At 39.5% G+C, this 25,893-nt stretch overlaps 1 protein-coding gene and 1 long non-coding RNA gene across 2 annotated transcripts in view; one reads left to right on the top strand and one right to left on the bottom strand.

The window, feature by feature from the left end:
• Positions 1-2,603: 2,603 nt before the first annotated feature.
• LOC117517008 lies at positions 2,604-5,405 on the top strand. The gene is made up of 2 exons (XR_004562614.1): positions 2,604-4,095; positions 4,322-5,405. It is a non-coding gene; the product is annotated as an uncharacterized LOC117517008 (long non-coding RNA).
• klf5l (Kruppel-like factor 5 like) overlaps positions 3,520-25,893 on the bottom strand; it is an 81,484-nt gene continuing 59,110 nt past the window's right edge. The window contains exons 3-4 of the mRNA XM_034177911.1: positions 25,680-25,739; positions 3,520-6,407 (exon numbers count right to left, since the gene is read on the bottom strand). Of these exons, the coding sequence (XP_034033802.1) occupies positions 6,229-6,407; positions 25,680-25,739 (239 nt within the window). The 3' untranslated portion in view covers positions 3,520-6,228. The remainder of the gene's footprint in view (positions 6,408-25,679; positions 25,740-25,893) is intronic.

Raw genomic sequence — 25,893 nt, 5'->3', positions numbered from 1 at the left:
TGGCTGACACCTGCCGTGAGAGGGATCGATGAGCTCTCACAGGGCACACACTGTCTTTCAGCCGCTGGTGTGCATGAATAATTGTAGCGACAAGTGTACGAGGCATTGGAGACATCTATGATTTTTCACGAATAGCATGCAATTTCTCCTTCGCGCACCAGTCGGCTTCAATCGTGTTCTGTGTGAAGTGGCCACTGAAGTTATGCAAAACATCACATGCACAACACAATCAAATCAATTGGTCTTCTTGTAGCCAACGTCTGGTCTTCATATCAAACAGAGGAAGGACACATGACTGTTTTCGTGCCAACAGCACTCACAGTTTGTCTTTGGTTATCCAATTATCCAGCTTGTTTAGTCTACCCAAACAAGACCAAACCGGTTACATGGGCCACAGTGCATGCTATTAAGATAACATGCTCGGTACTCATGAAGCTCGTACACACGCACTTTAATGGTATTCAATGAGCATTCTATTGAGTAAATATCCTTGACAATGTCCTTAAAGTCTAACCCCCGGCCGCCAGTGCCTTCCATAGACAAGATTCCAATTTCTGAAAATTTGTTACCTTCTCCTCTCACTTTTTTTTCCTGTTTTTTCCCCAACAATTTTGCACCTAAACTGGCCAGAATAACGTGATTTCACATGATCAACTAGAGCACAAACCTCTTGTTTCCAATCGCACAAATGTTTACCTTGGTTACTGGTTTATTGGTTATAGCGCAGCAGATAAGAGAATATTTTGAGCAGAATCCTGCAAATGGTGATGAAAGCATCAAATTCAGCACAAATACTCCTTAGACATTCCTCTTTTGAAGAAAAAAACAAAACAAAAAACATTGGCCATTTGAATTTTCAGTCTGCGGTCAGGTAGGAGTCAAGTGAAGAATTACACCCAGACACAAGCAGTCCGTCCCTAGTACTTGAAAGTAATCATCTATCTGCTGCAGCCAGGGGGAACATGGGCGTGTCCTTGGCCTTTTCCAGTTGTTGGGGTCATCAAAATGGAGGAACACGCATAATGGATCATGCATGGTGAAATGCACCACATGGCCAAATGTAGCCAATTTTTCATCACAGTGCAAGTCCTCATCTGATACTCCCTAAATAGCCACTCGTTTGAGTGGTACCCAACGATCCACAGCTCAGCTCCAATACAGCGGAAGCGATCAGAGTGCCGCAGCTAAATGAGCTGCTTGCTGATGCGTTCACTGCGTGTCGATCATTTCATGGAATTTCATCAGGTTTCTGCTTAAAACTGACTTTAGAATGATTTAAGAGGTTTTACCTTTATCATCTGATGGTTAATAATCACAGTCCATTTGATTGCTTTGGGTGAAGAGACTCCGTCTCAGATATCCTGCTGTGGTCTGAAATGACGCAAGGCGGACCGATTTTTTAAGGGCGGACCATTCGGTCTGTGACACCGGATACTTTAAAATGTGGGCGTGGCATCACCATGCTCTCATACATGTGTTTATAAGCCAGAGACAATCCATTTATTTATGAATCCTTTTATTTCATGTCAACTTTATGCTCAAACATCAAAAAATAAAACATTGTTCTTAATAATTTGTACATAAGCTAATACATTCGCATACATAAAGTATAAAAAAAAAATCAAAGCAAACATTCACATACAACTGATCTCAAATCCCTTTAGTTAAAAACAGAAAAAAAAAATATTATAATAGGAAATAAAACCAAATATTTACAATATTCTGTTCAAGCTAAAAACAATAGTTATGTACACATTAGGTGGTCGGTGCTTCTTTCCGAGAACTTGCTTCCATTGAAGAAACAACCAGCAGTGATAAAACGGTGCGTTTCCTGTAAAATCAACACACGGCAGTCGAGTCAAACATGACAGTAAATGGGCTAAAAAATTAATGTTCCAGTGTTACCCTAACATTCAAATTCACACAAATTTGGCTAATATTCAAATACACAAATGCAGTTCCTGTGCCACCTACAGGCAAAGCAGGGAACAGCAGTGGTTTACAGCAACAGGTGCAAACCTACTGACTACTGCCACCTATAGGCAAAGACAGTAATATCAACTGAACAAAGAGGTTTACAAAGGAAAGGAAGAAGAAAATATCAATCATGATCAAATCATATCACATGCTGTGTTTGGAATTACAGCCCCCGAAAAATAACTACAAGCCTCAGTTAGCTTAAGAACTTTGTTAAGCTATCGGCTTTTTTACGTGAAGGAAAATATTGTCACTTTAGCTTTACGTCAATGTGACACAATCATGCTGCACTGCACAAAAGAAAACATATGTTCTCTTAGCATCCCTTAGTTATGCTGCTATAGACTTAGACTGCTGGGGGGTTCCCATGATGCACTGAGTGTTTCTTTCTCTTTTTGCTCTGTATGCACCACTCTGCATTTAATCATTAGTGATTGATCTTTGCTCCCCTCCACAGCATTTCTTTTTCCTGGTTCTCTCCCTCAGCCCCAACCAGTCCCAGCAGAAGACTGCCCCTCCCTGAGCCTGGTTCTGCTGGAGGTTTCTTCCTGTTAAAAGGGAGTTTTTCCTTCCCACTGTCGCCAAGTGCTTGCTCACAGGGGGTCGTTTTGACCGTTGGGGTTTTTCCGTAATTATTGTATGGCTTTGCCTTACAATATAAAGCGCCTTGGGCAACTGTTTGTTGTGATTTGGCGCTATATAAATAAAATTGATTTGATGTGTCATCAAAGCTATAAAAAAAACAATATGATGCTCATTCAACACACCTGCAGGTGGCGCAAGTGCTGCAACTATAGCAACAATTACATTCTTTGATTGTAGGAGGCTGCATCACAATTTTAACATCTATAAATGTAGTTTGCTGGTACCGTTGTTTTTTCTGTCCAGTAGGTGGCATAACCAGTCTGACAAACACCAAACAGCACCCCCTTGTGGTGTATCCAAAGAAATCATTATATTCACAAACTGGTGATATTTTGCCGGTATAAAAATGTACGAGGTCATATAAATTATTTTCTCTCTAAGGTTGTTGGCCTTCAAGTGATCTAAAGTACTGCAGTCCTGCAAAAAACAAAAAAACAACAAAACAAAACAAAAGCGTCAGGTAGGCAGAGGCAGTTTACTACAAACTATGAGTGAAAATGAATGTCGTGCAAAAATGAGTGAAAATGAATGTCGTGCAAAAGAGTGAACATTAAGGTGTTGTTTATCCGGTTTACTCTCCAGTCTGAGAGGGCAATTTGTCATAAAAATGTGTTTAAAAAAAAAAAAAAAAAAAAAAGGAAAAACAAAAAAGATGAATCATCAGCCCTTTGTCCAGCTGAAGTGTTGAACAAATACAGGTTTGCGAAAGATTAAAAACGCAACAATGATGAAAAGGAACTTAGTCACCGTGGCAACGGTTCATGTCACAGATACAAACATTGGCGAGTGGCTGTGCTGTCTGGGCTCGACAGGTATTACCTGTGCTGAAACAGGCAGAACAAGGTGATTATTAACATTTCCATGGAGAGTTCTCTGATTGTTTCTGCTGATTATTTGTTTTCTGTCAGCTCCTTAAATGGTCATCATATCACGAGGAAGTTTCAGCATGGAATATTACCCACATTAATATGTTTTAAAAAAAGTCAAGTATGAATCTCAATACATTCATTGTATTTTCAGACACACATGCACACAGATATAAACAGATATTTACACACAGGAGAAACCAGCACGCTGCTCAGCTTCTGCTTCCACTTCTCCTTAAAAGTTCATGTCTCAAACAATAAATGATTTGACAGTGTGGTGATGATGTTGGCAGTAAACTGGGGAAAAACGTTTTTTTTTTTTTTTTTTAAACATCAATTAAACTTCTTCGGATGTGATCCAAAAGAGTTCCAAATGCATCATGGGAGTCACACAGGACGGTTCCACAGATACAGTTCAGTTCCAAAAGCATGTGCTTGTGTGCTTATGGGCATGTGTGTGTGTGTGTGTGTGTGTGTGTGTAGTCAGTCTGAGTGAAACAGTGCATATGATGAATCAACATAAGTGGTAACTTGTTCAAGTAATGAGAACACACACCAAAATCATCTTTGTCAGCGTTTTCTGGGTTCTGTTGCTTTGGCTCTCGTGGTTTACATGTACTATGTACCACAGGTGGGACGAAGTCACCATCAAGTCACTCTCAAGTCATGAATCCGCAAGTCCCAAGTCAAGTTTCAAGTCATAATGACCACCAATTTTTTGCAAGCTGACCTGAGACTTGACTTGGGACCTGCTTATTCATGACTTGAGAGTGACTTGATGGTGACTTTGTCCTACCTCTGCTATGTACCAGACTGGATGTGGTACCTTGTAGTAGTATCAGACCTGACCATGTGGTGCACCACAATGAACGCATGAGCAAAGTTTTTCCCTTCAAAAACTCAGTACTAAACACCAAATTTCAATAAGTGAATTCAATCAAATAAGAACTCTATGCAGCCATGAGGGATTTTAAGATAACTGTGTTATGAAATCTGGCAACATTCAGCGTACGGCATAGTTTCTTCAGAACATGACCTCCGGTCTGCATTGTCAGGCTCGTTATGTAATTTGATTGTAATTTTGTAATTTTAGGATTACTAAAATTGTGCATTTTTGGAAAGTGTATGCAATAGCCAATCAGAAAACAGACTATTCAATTTTCCTAAAGACCACCAACCACCACCATTGCATTCCATCCATCCATTCATCCATCTTCTATACCCACATCAATTAAAGGTCACTGGGGGCTTATCCAAGCAGTCATAGGGCGTGAGCCGGGGTACACCCTGGACAGGATGCCAGTCTGTCACAGGGCCACATACAGACAAACAAACATATTCAGACTCGCACATCTACAGACAATTTAAAGTTTCCAATCCACCTAACCTGCATGTCTTTGGATGTGGGAGGAAGCCAGAGCACTCGGAGAGAACCCATGCAAATACAGGAAGAACATGCAAACTCCACACAGGAAGACCGCAGGCAGGAGTCAATCCTTTGACCTTCTTGCTGTGAGGCCACACTGCTAACCATTAAGCTACCAGGGTGGGTTCCTTACACTGAAAATACTAAACCACTGTCATCAGTGTCAAGCTGAAATTATAAACTATAATTTTAAGCCTCCATTTTTACAAAGTTAAGCCACAGTGGCTTCTGGAATAAAGGCATCACACATTTTGTGATCGGCTATTGGCTATTTCTTATTGGCTAATATGTAATTTTTTTTTTAAAAATGTAAGATTTTGCAAATATGCACAAAGTTCCAATAAAAGCTGGAACCGGAACACAGTGAACTTTACTATTTGGCCAGTTTACAACTGGGAGGAGACCCATGGTTTCTAAATCTGAGGTAGTGGAAAACTGGACTGCCCCCTTCAGGACAGGAGCAAGTTACCGAGCCAAATGAAGGATGTGATAAAATCAACATCAAATTAAATTCATATATATAGAAAAACTGTAGTGTTAAAAATCTCACTGTAAATATTTCAGGTTTAAATTATAGCAAGCGGACTTTAACTTTCTGAATATCTAATTTAGGCCATGGTATGCCATGGTAGTGGTGCCGCTTCATAACCACAAGGTTATGGGTTTAAAACAGAGGCATTTATCTCCTATAAACAACACTCAAACAGTTGCACTTTTAAATCTGACCAGTGTTAAAGTACACTCTGTAGAGTTGAAAATACACTTTCAGACATTGTAAATGACAGTGTGTCAAAAGTTAATATGATTAAACAGTTAATATTTTCACACAAACAAAAGTGTAACTAACTCTGAACTGGTGAGAATTCGCTATATATAAAATTCTGAACAATGTGTATTTTAACACAATGTTTAGTTTTGCTTGATAAATAACCATGAATTTATTGTCGATTCATTTCCTGTCTATCTAATAAATCAAATAATTTTTTGTTTGTTTTTTTCAGTAGTAACTACATGGTAAGGACGTGTTAACAGTCATGCTGCTTCCATCTGGTCTGATGCAGGTTTCTCTTCAGGTGAGAAAATGAATTACTGTGTATTATTACCAGCTAGTTTCCCTGGAATGCACTGGAATGGGTCATTATTTTTGATCACACGTTCAAAGTGGTGGATGCTAACCAGTTGGCACAAAGCAGCAAGATAGACATGAATGATTTTGGTATGTGTGCGCTCATCATTTGGTGGACCACAAGAGTTGGTCCGTGTACCGCTTCATCCATGGTGTGTTCACTTGGCTGGTGTGTGTGTGTGTGTGTGTTAATTCTGGTGACGCTTCATGTGCAGGGCCAGGTGGTCGGAGCGTGAGAAGCAGCGGCTGCAGGCGATACACTTGAAGGGTTTGGCTCCGGTGTGTTTCCGATAGTGTCTAGTCAGCTCATCTGAACGGGCGAAACGCCAGTCGCAGTTCTCCCATGTACAACGGTACGGCTTCTCACCTGCAGGATAGAGGAAGAGACGTGTTTTAATCTGGGGAAAAAAGATTTATACCTATATTTACAAACATAACATCATAAAGCTTTTTATGCAGTAACCATAGATCTGTGATCATGATAACATACCGCTCTGCCGTATCATAGATCAGTGGTGGAAATCGGTTGCGGTGGAACAGATTTCTGCTGTGTCCATACAAGATTCACAGAGAGATGCGAGATAAATGTATTTGAATCTGGTGTTTTGAGAAACTCTTTATATATGGTTGGAAAATGTGACATATTGTATTTTTATCATTATTAGTTCCTTTTTATCCACATAATTACAAAATTAGAAAATACTGGCAGATTGAATAATATTTTTGAGATCCTCCCCATGTCAACATCAACCCTCACTCATAATAAAGGTATTCCCAAAAATTACACACTCAAAAAAAAAAAAAAAAAAAAGACTCACTGGATGAACTCAATTCAATTATGTGCAGGATTTCCATCTAATAAATATATGTAGCCCCAACTCAAACAAAACACCCATGCAAGATAATTTAATTTAGTTGGGACTACATATATTTAAATTAATTTATGTAAGATATCACTTGGAAGAGTGGTGAAGCATCTTGAAGACCAACAAGAAGTCCACCTGCTGGAGACTTCTATCCTGCTTGAATTACTGAGAGCCACCGATGTGTTCAAGTGCAAAACAAACAAACAAACAAACAAACAAACAAACAAACAAACAAACAAAGACCCCTCCCTCTCACACACTTTAAACCTCCAAGAAAACAGTTCCACCATTTTTTACATGGATGCAATTTTGCAGTGACAAGTAATGAGTGAAATATCTAATGATAGGTTCATATGCTGCCATTAAAATTCAAAAGGGTCTACTTTGTGAGTGTACAGTACAGTAATAATTGTCATGTGGACAAATTTTAATTTCACAGTATGACAGCATTTCATTGTTGCTATTCAATAAGTTTAAATGAGCAAATGTAAAATGTTCTGATTCATGAACATCAGTTACTTTGCATTTTGTGAACATATTTAAAATTCTGTACATAAAATTCAGCAGTCCCAATAACTCTGACAAGGACTTTACCAACACTGAAACAAGAGAAGTGTTGGACCAAATGACTAAAGTGCTTCAATTAGTAACACTTCAACTTAAATAATATTTACAAAAACTTGTTGACCTAATTTGAACAAACGGAATTATTTTTAACATTACCAATTGACAAATTTAAATGTTTTCTATTTTTCTCACTGTAGAGTTTAAGTAGTAAATACAACTCAAGCTCATGCCATTTTGTGATGGTATTATGACAAGTAAATTAATCTAATGGTCTGTGATACCCAGTGGTGGACACAGTTCTGCTAATAGGCTAACTGGCAAAGCAAACGTTTTCATTAGCAGATTAGCTTTTCAGCTACCTTTGAAAACCATGAGCAGATTAATTAGTTTCTGCTAAATTTTGTTCCACTAACTTTCAGTCCACTAACATTTTTTTTTTTTTTGGTGGTAAAGTGAGTAAATTTAACAGTCAAAAACAATTGTAAACCCTAAAATCATACATGCTACTTCCTGTTTATGAACGAGGGAGCTTGCTAACATTTCTGGTTTACACGTCAAAGCACACAAGCAGCATGAAGTTACGCTGTGAACAAAAATGGTACGTAAGCAGCTCAAAAGTCAGGATTGTTATATATTTATTTTTCATGCATTAGTTTTGTGTTTGTGAATGCAATATGGGTGAGCTTGCGCTTCGTTAATGGTTATAAATATATAATACAGAGCTAAACTGTGACTTCTAATACTGCAATATACTGCTTTTGATAAAGATGATGACAGTGTTTAGGTTTTTATTTATGTTTTATTTATTTTTTGTGCATTTATTTTGTGTTTGTAATTGCCTTTGAATTTACCCAGCAGCACCTGCGGTGCTAAAATTCAAAATTGGTTTATCAGTAGCCCACAGTGTAATCTGATGTGGCCACGACTGAGTCAAGACTAAAAGTTAGCTGTAACGTCCGCTAAATTTTTTTTATCAGTTTATCGTAGAGCTAGAAATAGCAAAAAAAAAAAAAAAAAAACGCGTCACGACAATGCGACTCATTTCATACCATGAAAAAAGCGTGCGACTGGGCCGAGTAAATAAGACAAATTCTGAAAGCAAATACTAAGTTTTGTTGACATTACTATTCATGTTTTTCCACAGTCAGGAGTATTAAATTTAATTATACATTAAATCTACTTTTAGTCATTGTCATGCCATGTACTGTATGTGTTAGTATTGCAGCAATGCAGTTTTCATCTTTTAGTGATCTTGTTCACCTGAAATCTGTTGGTCATTAATACGATAAAATAACTGATAAGTGGAGATTTAAAATTAACGTGAGCTTTGCTTTTTAAATAATCTTAAAGTGATCACTTCTTTCGTGAGGGAAAATCAAACTTATTATTTCATACATACTTTTATACTTGCTTATTATATCTTCAATTATCGTGACTATGAAAGTGGTTCATACATAATTACATGCTGGATAAGAAGGCATGAAGTAGCTCCAACAATAACACTTACGTTACCACACCCACACTCAGGCATTTCTCTGCAGTGCCACATTGCCAAACAATGAGCTAATCATCAACATGGAGCACAAGGCTGGTACGCAAACAACAAGAAAGAAAAATGTCATCTTTCATGGCGGAAGTTGAAATTAATATCTTAGAATCAATGGCATGAGCACAAACACAAGTTCAGCAGAGACAGCCAAACAATAAGACTCCATTGAGCACACATTCCTCAAACTGTGGCGTGTTCTGGAGCCAAACAGAATACAGACCATTTTCCAAAACAACATTAAAAATCATTATGGATAAAATGGTGTTCATTGCATAAACATCTGGTTTTAATGCAGGTTTGAGTCATTTCCTTTCATTCAAACATCAGTTCTGATAGTAGAGAAGCTTGAATCTTCGACTGGACTGGGTTGCTTGACGCGAGGACGTTTCGCTTCAAATCAAGAAGCGAAACGTCCTCGCGTCAAGCAACCCAGTCCAGTCGAAGATTCAAGCTTCTCTACTATGGAAACCACCTGGACAACTGAGAGCCTACACAGAATCAGTTCTGATGTTTTCTAGGTATTTCTTTTGGACAAAAAGTGTTGCTTTGATTGTCTTGTGTTTTGGCACCAAGAAGCACAAGTACGGCCAAAGCTTCAATGATACCAACGACATGAAAGGGGTAATTTCCAAATAATATGTTAGGGAACACAAATGTTAGATTTAGCTAGCTCACATGAAAGTAATTAAGTAAATAAGGTAAAAGTTTGAAACTAGCTAATGTTAGAATTCATCCATAGACACCTGACAGAATCTATTTCAGAACCTCTGAAGATAAGAAACCAGTGTGTTAAAAAAGCTGGGTTAGTTACTGATACTAACTTACTACAGTATATTTTGTTTGTGCCACAGACCATAGAATTAAACTGTCATGATGGGAATGAGATGGTCAGACAAATGGCATGGCCCCCTTTAGGGGTGTCTGCAGAGCCGGCCCAAGGCATACGCCAACTACGCGGTCGCTTAGGGCCTCCACGCCACCAGGGGGCCCCGAGACGTTGTGATAAAAAAGTAAATATATACATGAAATTAAAATAATATTGAATAATTTAAATGAAATTGTATTACACCCGAAAAAATACATTCATTTTGACAAAATACCAATACTAGGTTAATTGATGCCTCCTGTTGGCTGATGCCACCGTTGGGCAAATTTAGATGCACCGCTTGGGTCAGGTGATCGATGACTAATCGTGAGGACTGAAGTGAGTGCAAGTCATGTCTCAGAAAAGAAATTATCCCTCTGGAGCGGAGAAAAGAAAAAAGAAGTTGGAAGACGAGAAAAAACAAGACAAAGGTAGGTTTGCATGACCAATATTACAGTTTTTGTTGTCATTATTTGCGAAATGCTCCGTTCGTTTAGTGTAAAGTGCTTTAGGTGTCTTAAAGTCAGAGGCGATTGCTCTAAGACTGCAAGGGAAGCTCAGCTTCCCCTAAAATGTCAAAAAATAAGTGATCAAATATATACTGTTGCGTGTACATGTCATTGACTAAATATGCGCTACAACTCGCACAACTTTTGTTCAGAATCAGCTTCTTATCAGTGGTAACGGTGCAAAAGGTGGGGAAAAGTAGCTCAGCTCTCAATGGTTTGCAGGCCAAAGTTAAGGCAATAGCCCCCAGTGCAATGTGTGTGCATTGCTATGCACACACATTGCTGTTATGTTGTGGATTTCTATGTTCATTTTGGAGATTATTTAAGTATTGTATTTATTATTTAAGTATTTAATTTTGATTACGACTTTATTTTTCTGTAAGATAATGTGAATGTCATATGATTCTATTTTGTATTTGGATATTGAACATTTTGCACACCATTGCACATCTGAAAGAAGTTAAACTATTTAACGTGTTTACTATAAATGCAGTCTCCTGCCTGCTGATGTTACTTTCAAATAGTTAAATTAATGAGCCATACTTATACATCACTCTGTATGTAGAAGTTAATTAAAACATATTTATGAGTTTGCTACCCCTTTAAGGTTAAAAACAAGAATGACACCTATATGATGTAAGATAATTACAAATAATGCTAATGATTGTGGGTACGTTACAAACATAACAGTGTAGCCTATGGAATAATGAGGCATCTGGTGCTGAGGTGATGGTAGGGGCCAAATTTCATTTGGGGGCCAAATGAAAGGCCACATAAAGGCTTGGGCCAGCCCTGGGTGTCTGAAATCGCATTACAAGATCCTTTACAGCCACGAATATGGGAAATCTATTGTAAGATTTATAATTATAGACCTCTGCCCCTCCAAAAAAAAAAAAAAAGCAAAAAAAAAAATAAATAAAAACAAAACAAAACAAAAAAACAAACACAAAAAACAAACACACAATCCCACCCTCTTTTTGGGGTGTCCAAGTCTGGGGTGGGGTGACCAGAACCCCACTCTGCCTAGTAACCGCTTTAATTTGAACGATGAGTACGGCCGAACTGAAATTCCTTAAAGAAATCCATTTATCAACCAGCGCTGAGTGAGTGCGACCATATTGGGGTCATTAAGTGCTCGTTACCAGCCCGGTCCTGTTGGTACTGATTAGATAGCTTCTTGCAGTGACCATCAATCACGTAGTGACAACCATTATCAGAGCGATGAGTCCAAAGAGCACATGGCAAACGTGACGAGAACATGACTTTAAAACACACAGAAAAGCTTTGCATATCTTTGATGAATATAAACAGTTTTTACCCACAAACACCAGGGAGCATCTGTGTTTTAAAAATAAAGGTTTATCAAAATTTAAGTTCAACAAATTGATAGTCAAATTTCAACATAAAAAAAAAAAGACTGTTTGGTTCAGGGTGAAGTAGTCTTAGCAGTTGAGAATGGACTTATTGTGTATGTAGGACTTTCTAAACAAGATAAAGCCTTGTAAACACGTTTGTAATTCCTCGCTCCTGAGGATCATGTCTGGGTGCCTCAGCAGTCCTCCAGCCTCTTATCTGGACAATATCCTGTTTCTAGAGCAAACTGTTGTCTGTGTTTGAGGCGGCGTTCTAACGTCTTTGTATAGACGCTCGAGGCTGTGGACCTGCAGGTGTGTTTGTTTTGGTTGTATAGTCTGCTGCTGGGGTCAAAGCAGTCGCCTCCCTCCAACTATTAACCCTGCGTGCTAGCAAACAGCCGGGTGAAACATGACACGCAGCACGGACACACAAAACAAACACACTTGCCTGGTACAGGTCGGTAAATAAGCTGCCAACGAAAGCCCTAATCGGTCCACCTGTGCTTTCATTCATGCTTTTAGTCAGAACTGAGATTTTGGGACATTTACTTGCTGTCAAATGATCTGTGTGTTCAATGTAAGATCATGTACACGATCATGTGAATTTGAAAATGTATTCCCCCCATCCCACACACATTTTGAATTCGGTGTTAGCAAAGCTATTATTTTCAAATATACAGTGCATCTGGAAAGTATTCACAGTGCTTCACTTTCCCCACATTTTGCTATGTTACAGCCTCATTCCACAATGGAGTAAATTCAATTTGTTCCTCAAAATTATACACACAACACCCCATAATGACAGTATGAATTTTTTCCCAAGATTTTTACAAATGTATTATTATTATTATTAATAATAATAACAATAAAAAACTAAGAAATCACAGTTACATAAGTATTCACAGTCTTTGCCACGAAGCTCAAAATTGAGCTCAAGTGCATCATGTTTTCACTGATCATCCTTGAGATGTTTCTACGGCTTAAATGGAGTCCATCTGGGGTAAATTCAAGTTACTGAACATGATTTGGAAAGCCACACACCTGTCTACATGTGTGCCAATGTTCTCCTTCCAATCTATTGGAGCTTGGGAGATGCTACAAAGAGGAATGGGTAAAACTGCACAAAGATAGGTGCACCAAGCTTGTGACATCATATTCAAGAAGGCTTGAGGCTGTAATTGCTGACAACAGTGCATCAACAAGGTTTGAGCAAACAAAGTATTGAGCAAACACTGTATAGAATTTTGATGATAAAATGAATTTCATCCATTCTGGAATACGTTTGCAACATAACATGTGGAACAGGTGCAGCGCTGTGAATACCTTCCAGATGCACTGTATACAAAATATGTTTCCATGAATACACTACCCATTATTTGAAAAGTTTGACCTTAGTGTCTATTAACCAATCAAAAATGTGGCTCATATTAGTTTGAATGTGATCACTGACTAAATGATAATAAATGAATTCAAATTTCAAATAAGGAAATATCCTACCACTTGTACAGACCAGAATTTCAGCACCTTAAAGTCAATCCAGTGGAGGCGCTTATATACCGCTTATTGCAACAGATCAAAACAGATGTTTGTAGGAATCACGGCTCCTTTGTGAAGAAAATCGGAAAATCGTTCACTAGGACTCATCAGCAGCCTCGTATGAATCCTGCGATCTTTTTCTGCCGACGCACCTGGGAGCTCGTACGTCCCATGTCTTCTGTTTCGGAGATCTGTGTACACAGATTCTCTCGTTTCCAGAGAGAACTTCATGGATTTCTCCAGGAGGTTTTCTACCTTCCATGTTCTCTGTCTCCACCATCTACTTCTGCTCCTCATCTCCTTTTGCATTCCCACTTTCCTCTACTTCCTGTTCAGTCTGCTTCACGTTTTATAAAAGAGTTTCTTACTCCAGCTTACTTTCCAGCTCTTGCATCTCCCTCTCTTTAGCTTCTTCAAAGTGAAGGAATGTATAAATATGTTTTTAAAACTTGCTCAGTCGGACCGCTGGCCGCTCACCGTTATCACTGCATCGGCACCGGTGTCGCAGACCGAACGGTCCCTCCTAAAAATTGGTCCGTCCTGCCTTCACTGCGCATGTGTCATTAACCGCGGTTCACCGATTATCACCTCATTTCTGCTTAAAACCACACTCCAGTCATCATCTATCTCAGTGACAGATATCTGAAGCTTTTTTACAAGTCATTTCCAATTAAATTCAGCATTATTTCATCATAAAAGACAGAGGAAGCGATCAGAGCACCGCGGTTACATGAGCTGCTAGCCGTTGCATTCGCTGCTTGCCCGTCATTTCAAAATGTCACCAAATATCGCTATGTTTCCACTTAAAATGGCCTTGTTTCTGCTTAAAACTGACTTTAGAATGATTTAAGAGGTTTATCTTGTCATCTGATTGTTAATAATCACATTCTCAGATGAGCTGCTGAGCTTTGAAATGACGTTTGCGCAGTGGAGGCAGGGTGGACCAATTTTTAGGGGGGGCCGTTTGGTCTGCGACACCGGGCTTATGAAAGAGGGCCAGACTGATGCGCGACTGTTGATGATCTGTGTGAATACCATTGAACTGTTGCAGATTTAAAATAAAGGAGATGTTAATTATGCTGTTAAAACATGCTGCTTGTGTGTTCCACTTGCAGTGCTCATATGAAATAAAGCGAGAGGAAACAACAATGATTTGGAGAATGCTTGATCAGGCCCAACTCTGATCACTTCGACTGGTTGGAGACATCACTAGTTTAATATACACATTTTGATAAATTAGCATCAGGCAAAAGTGACATTCATTACCTTCAAATACATATTCCATGAAAAAACAGGGTCTTTGTCCAGTTTTTTTTTCCTACTGTGTAGCTGCTGACACACTCAGTGACCCAAATAACTCATCATAAAATTCCCACACAAATTTTACAATTGACAGACAAGGTAAAATATCAACAGATATGTGATATGTAAAATATGTGCCGTTCATAATGTGTATTCGTTCATGTCATTTGGGCCTTAAAAGATCTTACAGTCAATAGAGTATGACGGTATAGTCTAATGATATTTCATAACCATCTGTGTGAGGTTTAAGTGAGTCAAAGAACAAACACTTTCAAGCTCTCCAGGACGCCCATAAACTCTTTGTGAATCTCTTCAGTTTATCAGTCCAGTTAATGTTTGTGAAGAGGGCTGGAGGGTTCTCTAATCAGCGCGCACACACACACACACACACACAGAGTTAAGAAGAGGACATGAAATTTCAGCTGTAGTTTGCTAAAGGCACAGAGGAGACTTGAACTGAGATTTCATGTTTACGGTTTCAAATGTACTTTGTGCCTCACAGTCGCGGTGAAGCAACAGACAAGTTAGCCTTGGCCCAGTTTCTCCAATCACATCCACAGAAGCTGTGATAAAGGATTAAAACACAAAGACACAGCTTCATTCTGAGCAAATCACTAGTCACTTACTGCGTTGAACAAATGAGCCGAGAGGTGTAACAGACCACAAAACTCAGTTGGGCTCCTATCAAGTGGCAGGAGGGGACAGTAGAACATTGTTGACCATTTTTAAAAGACGGCTATATTAAACGGCAATATGAACAGTAGTATTGAATAAAAAGTGCCTGTCAATTAATAAAAAAGTTATTAAAAAAGAAAAGAAATCCAAGCAGACCTTTCATAACTTTGAACTCATAACTAAAACTTTTAAGTCCATAACTTCAAATTCTGTTTAAAAAAAAATGAGGATTCTACACTGTCGAGGTTGTGACAGGTTAATACTACTCCTACTCCTACTACTACAGCAGCATCCATCCACTTTCTATACCTGCTTACTCCAATTAAGGGCTGGGGGTGCTGGAGCATATCCAAGCAGTCATAGGGCATGAGGCAGGGTACACCTTGGACAGGGCGCCACTGTATTGCTGGGCTACAACTACTATTAATAATGCTAAAAATAATGCACTTTATAATAAATAATGGCACTTTCTAGATAAATACATCAATTTTCCCGAGTAGGCACACTACTCTGCAAAAGTTCGGAAAAGTTGTCTGATGACACCACAGCACACACTCACTGGTCTGAATGATGTCATCAAGATCAGTGCGCACATTCAGCCCTCAACTCTTGACATTTGAGAGTGATTATTACCGTGCTTGGATTGCTGATGTGCATCTAGCTCAGGTGGGCAACGAGGCCGAGACAGTGCTGCACACCATATCTACTGTGAAGCATTGGGGTGGAAACATCATGCTTTGGGGCTGTTTTTCTGCAAAGGGGACAGGACAACTGATCCGTGTTAAGGGAAGAATGAACAGAGCCATGTATCGTGAGATTTTAAGCCAAAACCTCCTTCCATCAGTGAGAGCACTGAAGATGCAACGTGGCTGGGTCTTCCAGCATGACAATAATCCCAAACATCGCTCAGGCAACAAAGGAGTGGCTCCGTAAAAAGCATTTCAAGGTCCTGGAGTGGCCTTGCCAGTCTCCAGACCTCAACCCCATAGAAAATTTGTTGAGGGAGTTGAAAGTCCATGTTGCCCAGCGACAGCCCCAAAACATCACTGCTCTAGAAGAGATCTGCATGGAGGAATGGGCCAAAATACCAGCTACAGTGTGTGCAAACCTGGTGAAGACTTACAGGAAACCTTTGACCTCTGTCATTCCCAACAAAGATTATGTTACAAAGTACTGAGTTGAATTTTTGTTATTGACTAAATACTTATTTTCCACTACAATTTACAAATAAATTCTTTAAAAATCCTACAATGTGATTTCCTGGATTTTTTTTTTCATTTTGTCTCTCAGTTGAAGTGCACCTATGTTGAAAATAAGAGACCTCTCTCATCTTTCTAAGTAGGAGAACTTGCACAATCAGGGGCTAACTAAATACTTTTTTCACTGTAAATATTTGGACACTAGCATTAAATTATATCAAAGGTATTATTTTTCTCATTTAAACTCTTAATGAGACTCCAGCTTATTAATTAATCAAAAACCCAGACAGAGCTTTAATTCATTTGAAAGCTTGACTCTTAGTCTTGTCCATCCAAATTGGAAGTCCCAAAAACCAGTTTTATTTGTTATTATCTATCGTCCACCTGGTCATTACTGTTAGTTTCTCTGTGAATTTTCAGACCTTTTGTCTGACTTAGTGCTTAGCTCAGATAAGATAATTATAGTGGGCGATTTTAACATCCACACAGATGCTGAGAATGACAGCCTCAACACTGCATTTAATCTATTATTAGACTCAATTGGCTTTGCTCAAAATGTAAATGAGTCCACCCACCACTTTAATCATATCTTAGATCTTGTTCTGACTTATGGTATGGAAATTGAAGACTTAACAGTATTCCCTGAAAACTCCCTTCTGTCTGATCATTTCTTAATAACATTTACATTTACTCTGATGGACTACCCAGCAGTGGGGAATAAGTTTCATTACACTAGAAGTCTTTCAGAAAGCACTGTAACTAGGTTTAAGGATATGATTCCTTCTTTATGTTCTCTAATGCCATATACCAACACAGTGCAGAGTAGCTACCTAAACTCTAAGTGAGAGAGTATCTCGCCAATAGTTTTACATCCTCATTGAAGACAACTTTGGATGCTGTAGCTCCTCTGAGAGCTTTAAATCAGAAGTGCCTGACTCTGTGGTATAACTCACAAACTCGCAGCTTAAAGCAGATAACCCGTAAGTTGGAGAGGAAATGGTGTCTCACTAATTTAGAAGAGCTTCACTTAGCCTGGAAAAAGAGTCTGTTGGGACATCTTACTACTCATCAGTAATTGAAGAAAATAAGAACAACCCCAGGTGTCTTTTCAGCACTGTAGCCAGGCTGACAAAGAGTCAGAGCTCTATTGAGCTGAGTATTCCTTTAACTTTAACTAGTAATGACTTCATGACTTTCTTTGCTAATAAAATTTTAACTATTAGAGAAAAAATTACTCATAACCATCCCAAAGACGTATCGTTATCTTTGGCTGCTTTCAGTGATGCCGGTATTTGGTTAGACTCTTTCTCTCCGATTGTTCTGTCTGAGTTATTTTCATTAGTTACTTCATCCAAACCATCAACATGTCTATTAGACCCCATTCCTACCAGGCTGCTCAAGGAAGCCCTACCATTATTTAATGCTTCGATCTTAAATATGATCAATCTATCTTTATTAGTTGGCTATGTACCACAGGCTTTTAAGGTGGCAGTAATTAAACCATTACTTAAAAAGCCATCACTTGACCCAGCTATCTTAGCTAATTATAGGCCAATCTCCAACCTTCCTTTTCTCTCAAAAATTCTTGAAAGGGTAGTTGTAAAACAGCTAACTGATCATCTGCAGAGGAATGGTCTATTTGAAGAGTTTCAGTCAGGTTTTAGAATTCATCATAGTACAGAAACAGCATTAGTGAAGGTTACAAATGATCTTCTTATGGCCTCAGACAGTGGACTCATCTCTGTGCTTGTTCTGTTAGACCTCAGTGCTGCTTTTGATACTGTTGACCATAAAATTTTATTACAGAGATTAGAGCATGCCATAGGTATTAAAGGCACTGCGCTGCGGTGGTTTGATTCATATTTATCTAATAGATTACAATTTGTTCATGTAAATGGGGAATCTTCTTCACACACTAAGGTTAATTATGGAGTTCCACAAGGTTCTGTGCTAGGACCAATTTTATTCACTTTATACATGCTTCCCTTAGGCAGTATTATCAGACGGCATTGCTTAAATTTTCATTGTTACACAGATGATACCCAGCTTTATCTATCCATGAAGCCGGAGGACACACACCAATTAGCTAAACTGCAGGATTGTCTTACAGACATAAAGACATGGATGACCTCTAATTTCCTGCTTTTAAACTCAGATAAAACTGAAGTTATTGTACTTGGCCCCACAAATCTTAGAAACATGGTGTCTAACCAGATCCTTACTCTGGATGGCATTACCCTGACCTCTAGTAATACTGTGAGAAATCTTGGAGTCATTTTTGATCAGGATATGTCATTCAATGCGCATATTAAACAAATATGTAGGACTGCTTTTTTGCATTTACGCAATATCTCTAAAATTAGAAAGGTCTTGTCTCAGAGTGATGCTGAAAAACTAATTCATGCATTTATTTCCTCTAGGCTGGACTATTGTAATTCATTATTATCAGGTTGTCCTAAAAGTTCCCTGAAAAGCCTTCAGTTAATTCAAAGTGCTGCAGCTAGAGTACTGACGGGGACTAGAAGGAGAGAGCATATCTCACCCATATTGGCCTCTCTTCATTGGCTTCCTGTTAATTCTAGAATAGAATTTAAAATTCTTCTTCTTACTTATAAGGTTTTGAATAATCAGGTCCCAACTTATCTTAGGGCCCTCATAGTACCATATCACCCCAATAGAACGCTTTGCTCTCAGACTGCAGGCTTACTTGTAGTTCCTAGGGTTTGTAAGAGTAGAATGGGAGGCAGAGCCTTCAGCTTTCAGGCTCCTCTCCTGTCGAACCAGCTCCCAATTCAGATCAGGGAGACAGACACCCTCTCTACTTTTAAGATTAGGCTTAAAACTTTCCTTTTTGCGAAAGCTTATAGTTAGGGCTGGATCAGGTGACCCTGAACCATCCCTTAGTTATGCTGCTATAGACTTAGACTGCTGGGGGGGTTCCCATGATGCACTGAGTGTTTCTTTCTCCTTTTGCTCTGTATGCACCACTCTGCATTTAATCATTAGTGATTGATCTCTGATCCCCTCCACAGCATGTCTTTTTCCTGGTTCTCTCCCTCAGGCCCAAACAGTCCCAGCAGAAGACTGCCCCTCCCTGAGCCTGGTTCTGCTGGAGGTTTCTTCCTGTTAAAAGGGAGTTTTTCCTTCCCACTGTAGCCAAGTGCTTGCTCACAGGGGGTCGTTTTGACCGTTGGGGTTTTTACGTAATTATTGTATGGCCTTGCCTTACAATATAAAGCGCCTTGGGGCAACTGTTTGTTGTGATTTGGCGCTATATAAATAAAATTGATTGATTGATATACTGTGTCAACTCTTCTTTTAAAACAGGGTTGCTGAACAATAGAGTTGTAAATGAATGCAAAGTGTCTTTCCTTTCTAAACCTCTTTTTCATTTGAATAACTCAAGGACAACAATTATCCAGACATTAAGAGGTAATAAGTGAATAGATAGTGATAGAACAACCCCATCTATGAACAACTCATCAGGACAACACTTTAAAACCAACCCTTTGCATTAAACACTGAAAGAAACAACACCACACAGTTTGCCTTGAAGAAAAAAAAAACAAAAAACAAAACAATTTCACTCACTTCCACAACACAAATGAGTGACAACATTTCACTATGTTAAAGACTCTGTGGAGGTGATGGTCTAGTGGTTAAGTGTTGGGCTTGAGACCAGAGGATCCTTGGTTCAAATCCCAGCCCTACTGGAAAATTACTAAGGGCCTTTGGAAAAGGTCCTTAATCCCCTAGTTGCTCCCGGTGTGTAGTGAGCGCCTTGTGTGGCAGCACCCTGACATTGGGGTGAATGTGAGGCCTTATTGTAAAGCGCTTTGAGCATCTGATACAAATGGAAAAGCGCTATATAAATGCATTTCATTTACCATTTATCTGTGCCAAGACTGATTAGATAGATAAAAGGTTTTACAATTCTGTCTGAATGAGGACAGACCCAGAAATGCTCCTTATAGCTGTTCAGCTGACAACTACATTCACAGACGCTGAACGGTGTCTGTTGGGCTTCCTTGTTCCTTGGTGGATGATACTGTAATTAATCACCATTTACGTCATGCAGCTGGCAGACGCTTTTACCCAATTCAGGCTGAGAACACAGCAGCAGTACGCTGACTGAAACGTGAAGCTCTTTGGAGCTAACATTGATAATGATAAAACAAACAAACAAACAAAAAAATAAATAAATAAAACTCAAACTTTGTCATACACAATGGCGGGGGAAATTTTCAGGCATTCAGCACATTTTGAAAAATTACTGAGATTCAAAATTCAAAGCGACTTGTATGACAATGGGTCAGTCAAGATCTCCCATGTAGTCATTTGATCACAGACTCTTCAACTTGTTGTTGTTGTGTGTTGGGGGGGGGGGGGGGTTTGGCTGGACAAGGTTGGGTTGTTGTGTTTATTTTCCTTCCCAGGTGATTTGGGGCTGTTCTCTGAGGAAAATGTGCTGCAGAAGAGTCTCTCTCCTCTGTTACGATGATTGGCTGCACCTGTTGCATTCTTGTGCGGCTCTCTATCAGGACAGTCCACGACACCTGTGATGTTCACGTGCAGATCTGAGAACTTCCAGCTGGTACCAATGTAGTGATGAAGAACTACATTTAAACCAGCAGTGAATTGGATAAGATTGCCGGAGAATACGACCTTGTGGGGACGCTGAGGGCCGTTTCAGAGTCTGACATCACGCCTGTGAAGGAGGACGAGGGTGAGAGACAAACGTTATCAGCACACGGGAGAGGTGAATATTCTGAAAAGTTTATCCATGAATGTAAATTGGCGTCTTATACGCAGCTATAAGTAATTATTGGTAGAAAGTGTTTGGCGTGCTCCTCACGGCAGTGGCGTGCGGATTAATGATCCTGCACTAGCTGTGAGCAGCAGCCTCTTTGAACTAAGTTTTGAAACCAGACCTAAATGTGTAGCTGATAAGTTTGCCTCTAAACAATATTTCGTAGTAATAAGTGTTGAATAATCTCATCTCTGTTCCTCCTTCACAGAGTACAGTCTGGGAAAGTCACCTGGGGGGGGGGGGGGTTGGCGGAACTCCTGAGTCCTGAACGTTCGGACTCCGACTGTTGAGACGCTGAGAGAGCACGCCGTCTTTTCACCTCACCAGAACTTAAATTATTTAGTATTTCATGTATAGCACAAAGGGGAGAAAAATAAATGTTTTCTTTTTAGAACTGCTTCTGCTTATTTCATGCTGGGTTCAGTCAGATACTGGACCGCTCCTCAATCCGCGTCTTATCCATAACAGTTGTGTTCACATGCACCTTTTGTCTTTGTTTTCTCAGGTAAACTGTCACCATTTCATTAATTTTTCAGACTTCTGATTCGATTTTAAGGGCATCAATCAGTGACTGGTATGGAAACACCTGAAGCTCTGATGAGGAGACGTATACGTAAACCCTTGATTTGTGAGCACTGTGGCCCAGGGCTGCACAGAAACACTAACATTATGTTTGCCTCTGCTGGTGGTACTGTTGGTGATTAAAGCTACAGTGTGTAGAATTTACTGTCATCTAGTGGTGATGTTGCAAATTAAATATGGCCGTTGCTGGTCATGACTTTTTTTCCTCTTCATGTTTTTTCTTTTTTGTCAACAGGGACTCGTGCAGCTTTGCCTTTTTTGTGATAAGCACCATCACGTGATTATTTGCTGCAGGCAGTTACACACACATGAACCAATCGGTATGAATATGACATTTCATTTCTGCTAATAAACACCCCTAAATCTTACACACTGTAGCTTTAAAATTTGCTTGGCATGAATAAGAACTTGATAATGAAGTAAGTGCAGTTTGACCATATGGCATGTTGCACTAGGTGGCAGCATGCTGCTTGAAGATGCCATTAAATCAGGCAAAGAAGATGGCGATGACATCTGCCTCTTGAAAATGATTTTTCCAAGTATCAGGGTCTTGTTTATAAAACAATTTTTAAAAACCTGAGACTAGAGCAACTAGAGATCTGTGACCAAGCTCATAAAATGACACTCCACACTCTGCCATATAAGTGATAGTGAAAATTTTTGATGAAGAAGCTGAATTAAACCAAAACCCACTTAGTCCACTTAAGGGTCACAGGGGGATGGTGTCTATCCTAGCAATCACTAAGCCAGAGGCGGGGTGCACCCTGGGCAGGCCGACACACTTACTCACACCTACTGTCAATTTAGGCCAAGTATCCATATAGCTGCTTTCCCCCCTTGTCAGAAAAGCACTAAGACGGAGCCAAGAACACTTCCTAGTGCTTTCTTAAAAAATAAAAAGTGCTCCTCGTGAGATTTGTTTCTATGACAACAATAAACAGCAAACGACTAGCTTATAATGCATACGGGGATAAAAGCGTTCACCCTCAGCAGAACCATAGGGTCTGGCCAATATGCTATCACAGATAAGATTTGTTGTGTCAAATATCAGCCAACTGTAGACAAGAACAGACAAAAAGAAACTTTGCTTTTGTTGTGCTGTGTTATCAGTGCACTATGTTTTCAGATGGGGCAAAACTTGTCACTCTAACCGGAGAAGAAGCGCATGTCTTTCTAACCTGCATGTCTTTGGCGATGGGAAGCAAAAACATGCAAACGCCACACAGGAAGAAACAGGTCGGATTTGAACTGTGACCTTCTAGCTGTGAGGTAACCATGAACCAGAACTATTCTCCATCAGACACATCTTCATATGGAGTGTTACTACTGTGCGAAGTTTCAATGAAGCCTATAACGCGGTTTAGGAGTTGTAATGACAAGACACATGGACAGACTGACAGACCCCCTGCCAACAAAAAATTGGGGGGTTATAAAAATTAAATTTACTGAATCAACCTGGGCCTATGATCCACAAATCCCCTGTGAGCCATCAGACCAGCGTTAATGTTTAGCATGAATATTCAGAGTTCATCAGGCCATCACTTATAAGAGACACATTTAGAAAGTACGAAACAGGCTTCTTCTTTCACTTCATCATCATGGTGCACATATGTAGCCACGGGCCTTTGTCATACACTTAGTCCCACAATGCTTCAGTGTTTAATTTTCTGTTTACTCTTCTCATTGTTCATTTTATTTGTCTTTTGTTCTGCTGTATCCTGCTGCAACAACCCAAGTTCCACACTGGGATCCATAAAGGTCCATCTTATCTTTTTTTTTTGTTTGCACATTCATGTGTTCATCCTTTTTGAGTCAATGTTTTCAAGCGGAAGAAGCACAGTAAGTTTCAGCTGATGAATATATCGACCAAATACAACTCAGAGACTGCTGGAAATCCACAAGGTTTCATCTTACAGCATGGAAACGCATGTGCGTCTGCCCATTTTGCAAACCCTCCTCCATCCTGTGAAAAGGGACTGAAAAGCAGGAGTAACTGGTTTGGTGTTCGTTCTAACTGTGCATCTTGCGTCTATATTTCGCTTTTTGCTTCATGTACCCCTCCTCCCTCCTTTGTTCAGTCTCTCTGGGGAGAACAAGTACGAACACGTACAAACACAACGGAAGAAAAGCAAAAGCCCTTTAGCAAGTGCATACATTTTTTTCATCCCATTTTTCTCATCATTGCTGTGTTCTGCATCATTGTGTCATTGCAACACTGTAGCTTCTTGTCTGATTGAAACTGGAAGTGTGGTAAAATATCTATTACACAATTAAGATGATCAAGCCAACGGAACTCAGCTTTCAACAGAGATGAACAGGGATGAGAATGTTTGCTGGTCTTGGATCACAGTTAAAAAAAACAAAAACAAAACCTATGGCCCTATGATCAAACTCATGGTAAATGGACTGCATTTATATTGCGTTTTTCCATCTGCATCAGACGCTCAAAGCACTTTACAATTATGCCTCACATTCACCCCGATGTCAGGGTGCTGCCATACAAGGCGCTCACTACACACCGGGAGCAATAGGGGATTAAAGGCCTCATGAAATGCTTTGTCAGATTAGTGGTTTCTATGTATTATACAAGGTGCACTTAATAAGTAACAATGCAAGAATGCAAGTTGTCATTTGCTGGGGAGTTGTAGGGAACTTTTGCTTTGTGCTTGCATGAAATTTTTCCCGCCTGCAGAGTGCATGAGCCACTATTAGTCAGTCTGACAGTCAACATGCGTACTGAGCAGCAGTAGGATTCTCATTTGCATGTATGTATGCATACAAATGCAAATGTATTGCATCAAATTTTGCCAAAAACCTGGCGATACCCAAGTGGAAACCAATCATAAGATTCAGCAGGCTTTTGGAAATTATGCACGTCAGTGGAGAGAGACGCACATTCCGGAAGGCCATCCACAAGCCAAAATGACTAAGTGACTGACAGAATAAGGACTCTGGTCATGGATGCTCACCATGTTACCATCCAGGAACTTGTGGACAAGGTGGAGATAAGCACATATTCGGTACATTCCATTTTGACGGAGGATTTGGGCATGCAGAGTGTGTCAGTAAAATTTGTACCAAAGCTGCTAACAGTGGAGTAGAAGAAACTGCTCTGAAAGTCTCACAGGACATGCTGGAATATGCAAAGAGTACCAGCGACTTTCTGACCACGGTCATCACTGGTGATGAGACATGGGTTTAGGGGTACGACCCGGAAGCCAAATTTATCTACAACGTGATATAAATTAGTTAAAAATATAAAAGCCAAGATGATGGGTTGCATAAGCAATGGGCCCCTTTGGTAGAATACCTGTAAATAATCAGTTTAATGAACATGAACATTTCCAATCACTGAATATGTCTTGGACTTTTTTTTTTTTTTTACATCAATTATGAAGAAATACAAACAGTATGGCACTCTATGGTAAATCTGTGTGGACAGCTCTCAAAAACTAAGTCACTGTGGAAGAAGAAGAGTGAGGAAAGTCACCAAGACACCCAGACAACCCAGAAGAAGTTACAGGCTTCTGTGGCTGTGATTGGAGAAATTGTGCACAGTGAATGTTCTGCGTTTTGTATCACCAGTTATACACCTTCAGGATGAAGTGGTATAGAGGAGGATTTGCTTTCACCAAAACATCAAATCTAGGCCTTCTGGCAAATTGTAGCTGAACTTTCAGGTCTTCTTTTTAAGAAAATCCTCCTCTACAACTGTCTACTCCAAAAAATCCAAACCAAAACACCATTATTTACACCTGAAGAACAGCAGAAGAAAGCAGTTTTGTATACTTTGATGATTGTATAAGCATTTGGGTAATAGTTACCTGTGTGCGTTCTTTGGTGAGCCTTCAGATGAGAACTCTTTGTGTAAACTTTGGTGCACCCTGGAGAGAGAGAAAGAAAGAAAAAAAAAAGAAAGAAAATCAGAAAACTCATCAACCTCATGGACAACTGAACTGTGATTGCAGACCTGCCAACCTTTAATTCAGTTTATTTATATAGCACCAAATCACAACATAAATCACCCCCAAGACACTT

Source organism: Thalassophryne amazonica, chromosome 9 (assembly GCF_902500255.1).
Source record: "Thalassophryne amazonica chromosome 9, fThaAma1.1, whole genome shotgun sequence".
Taxonomy (NCBI): domain Eukaryota; kingdom Metazoa; phylum Chordata; class Actinopteri; order Batrachoidiformes; family Batrachoididae; genus Thalassophryne; species Thalassophryne amazonica.
The sequence above is the reverse complement of the archived record's forward strand: the minus strand, read 5'-3'. Positions and strand labels throughout refer to the sequence as shown.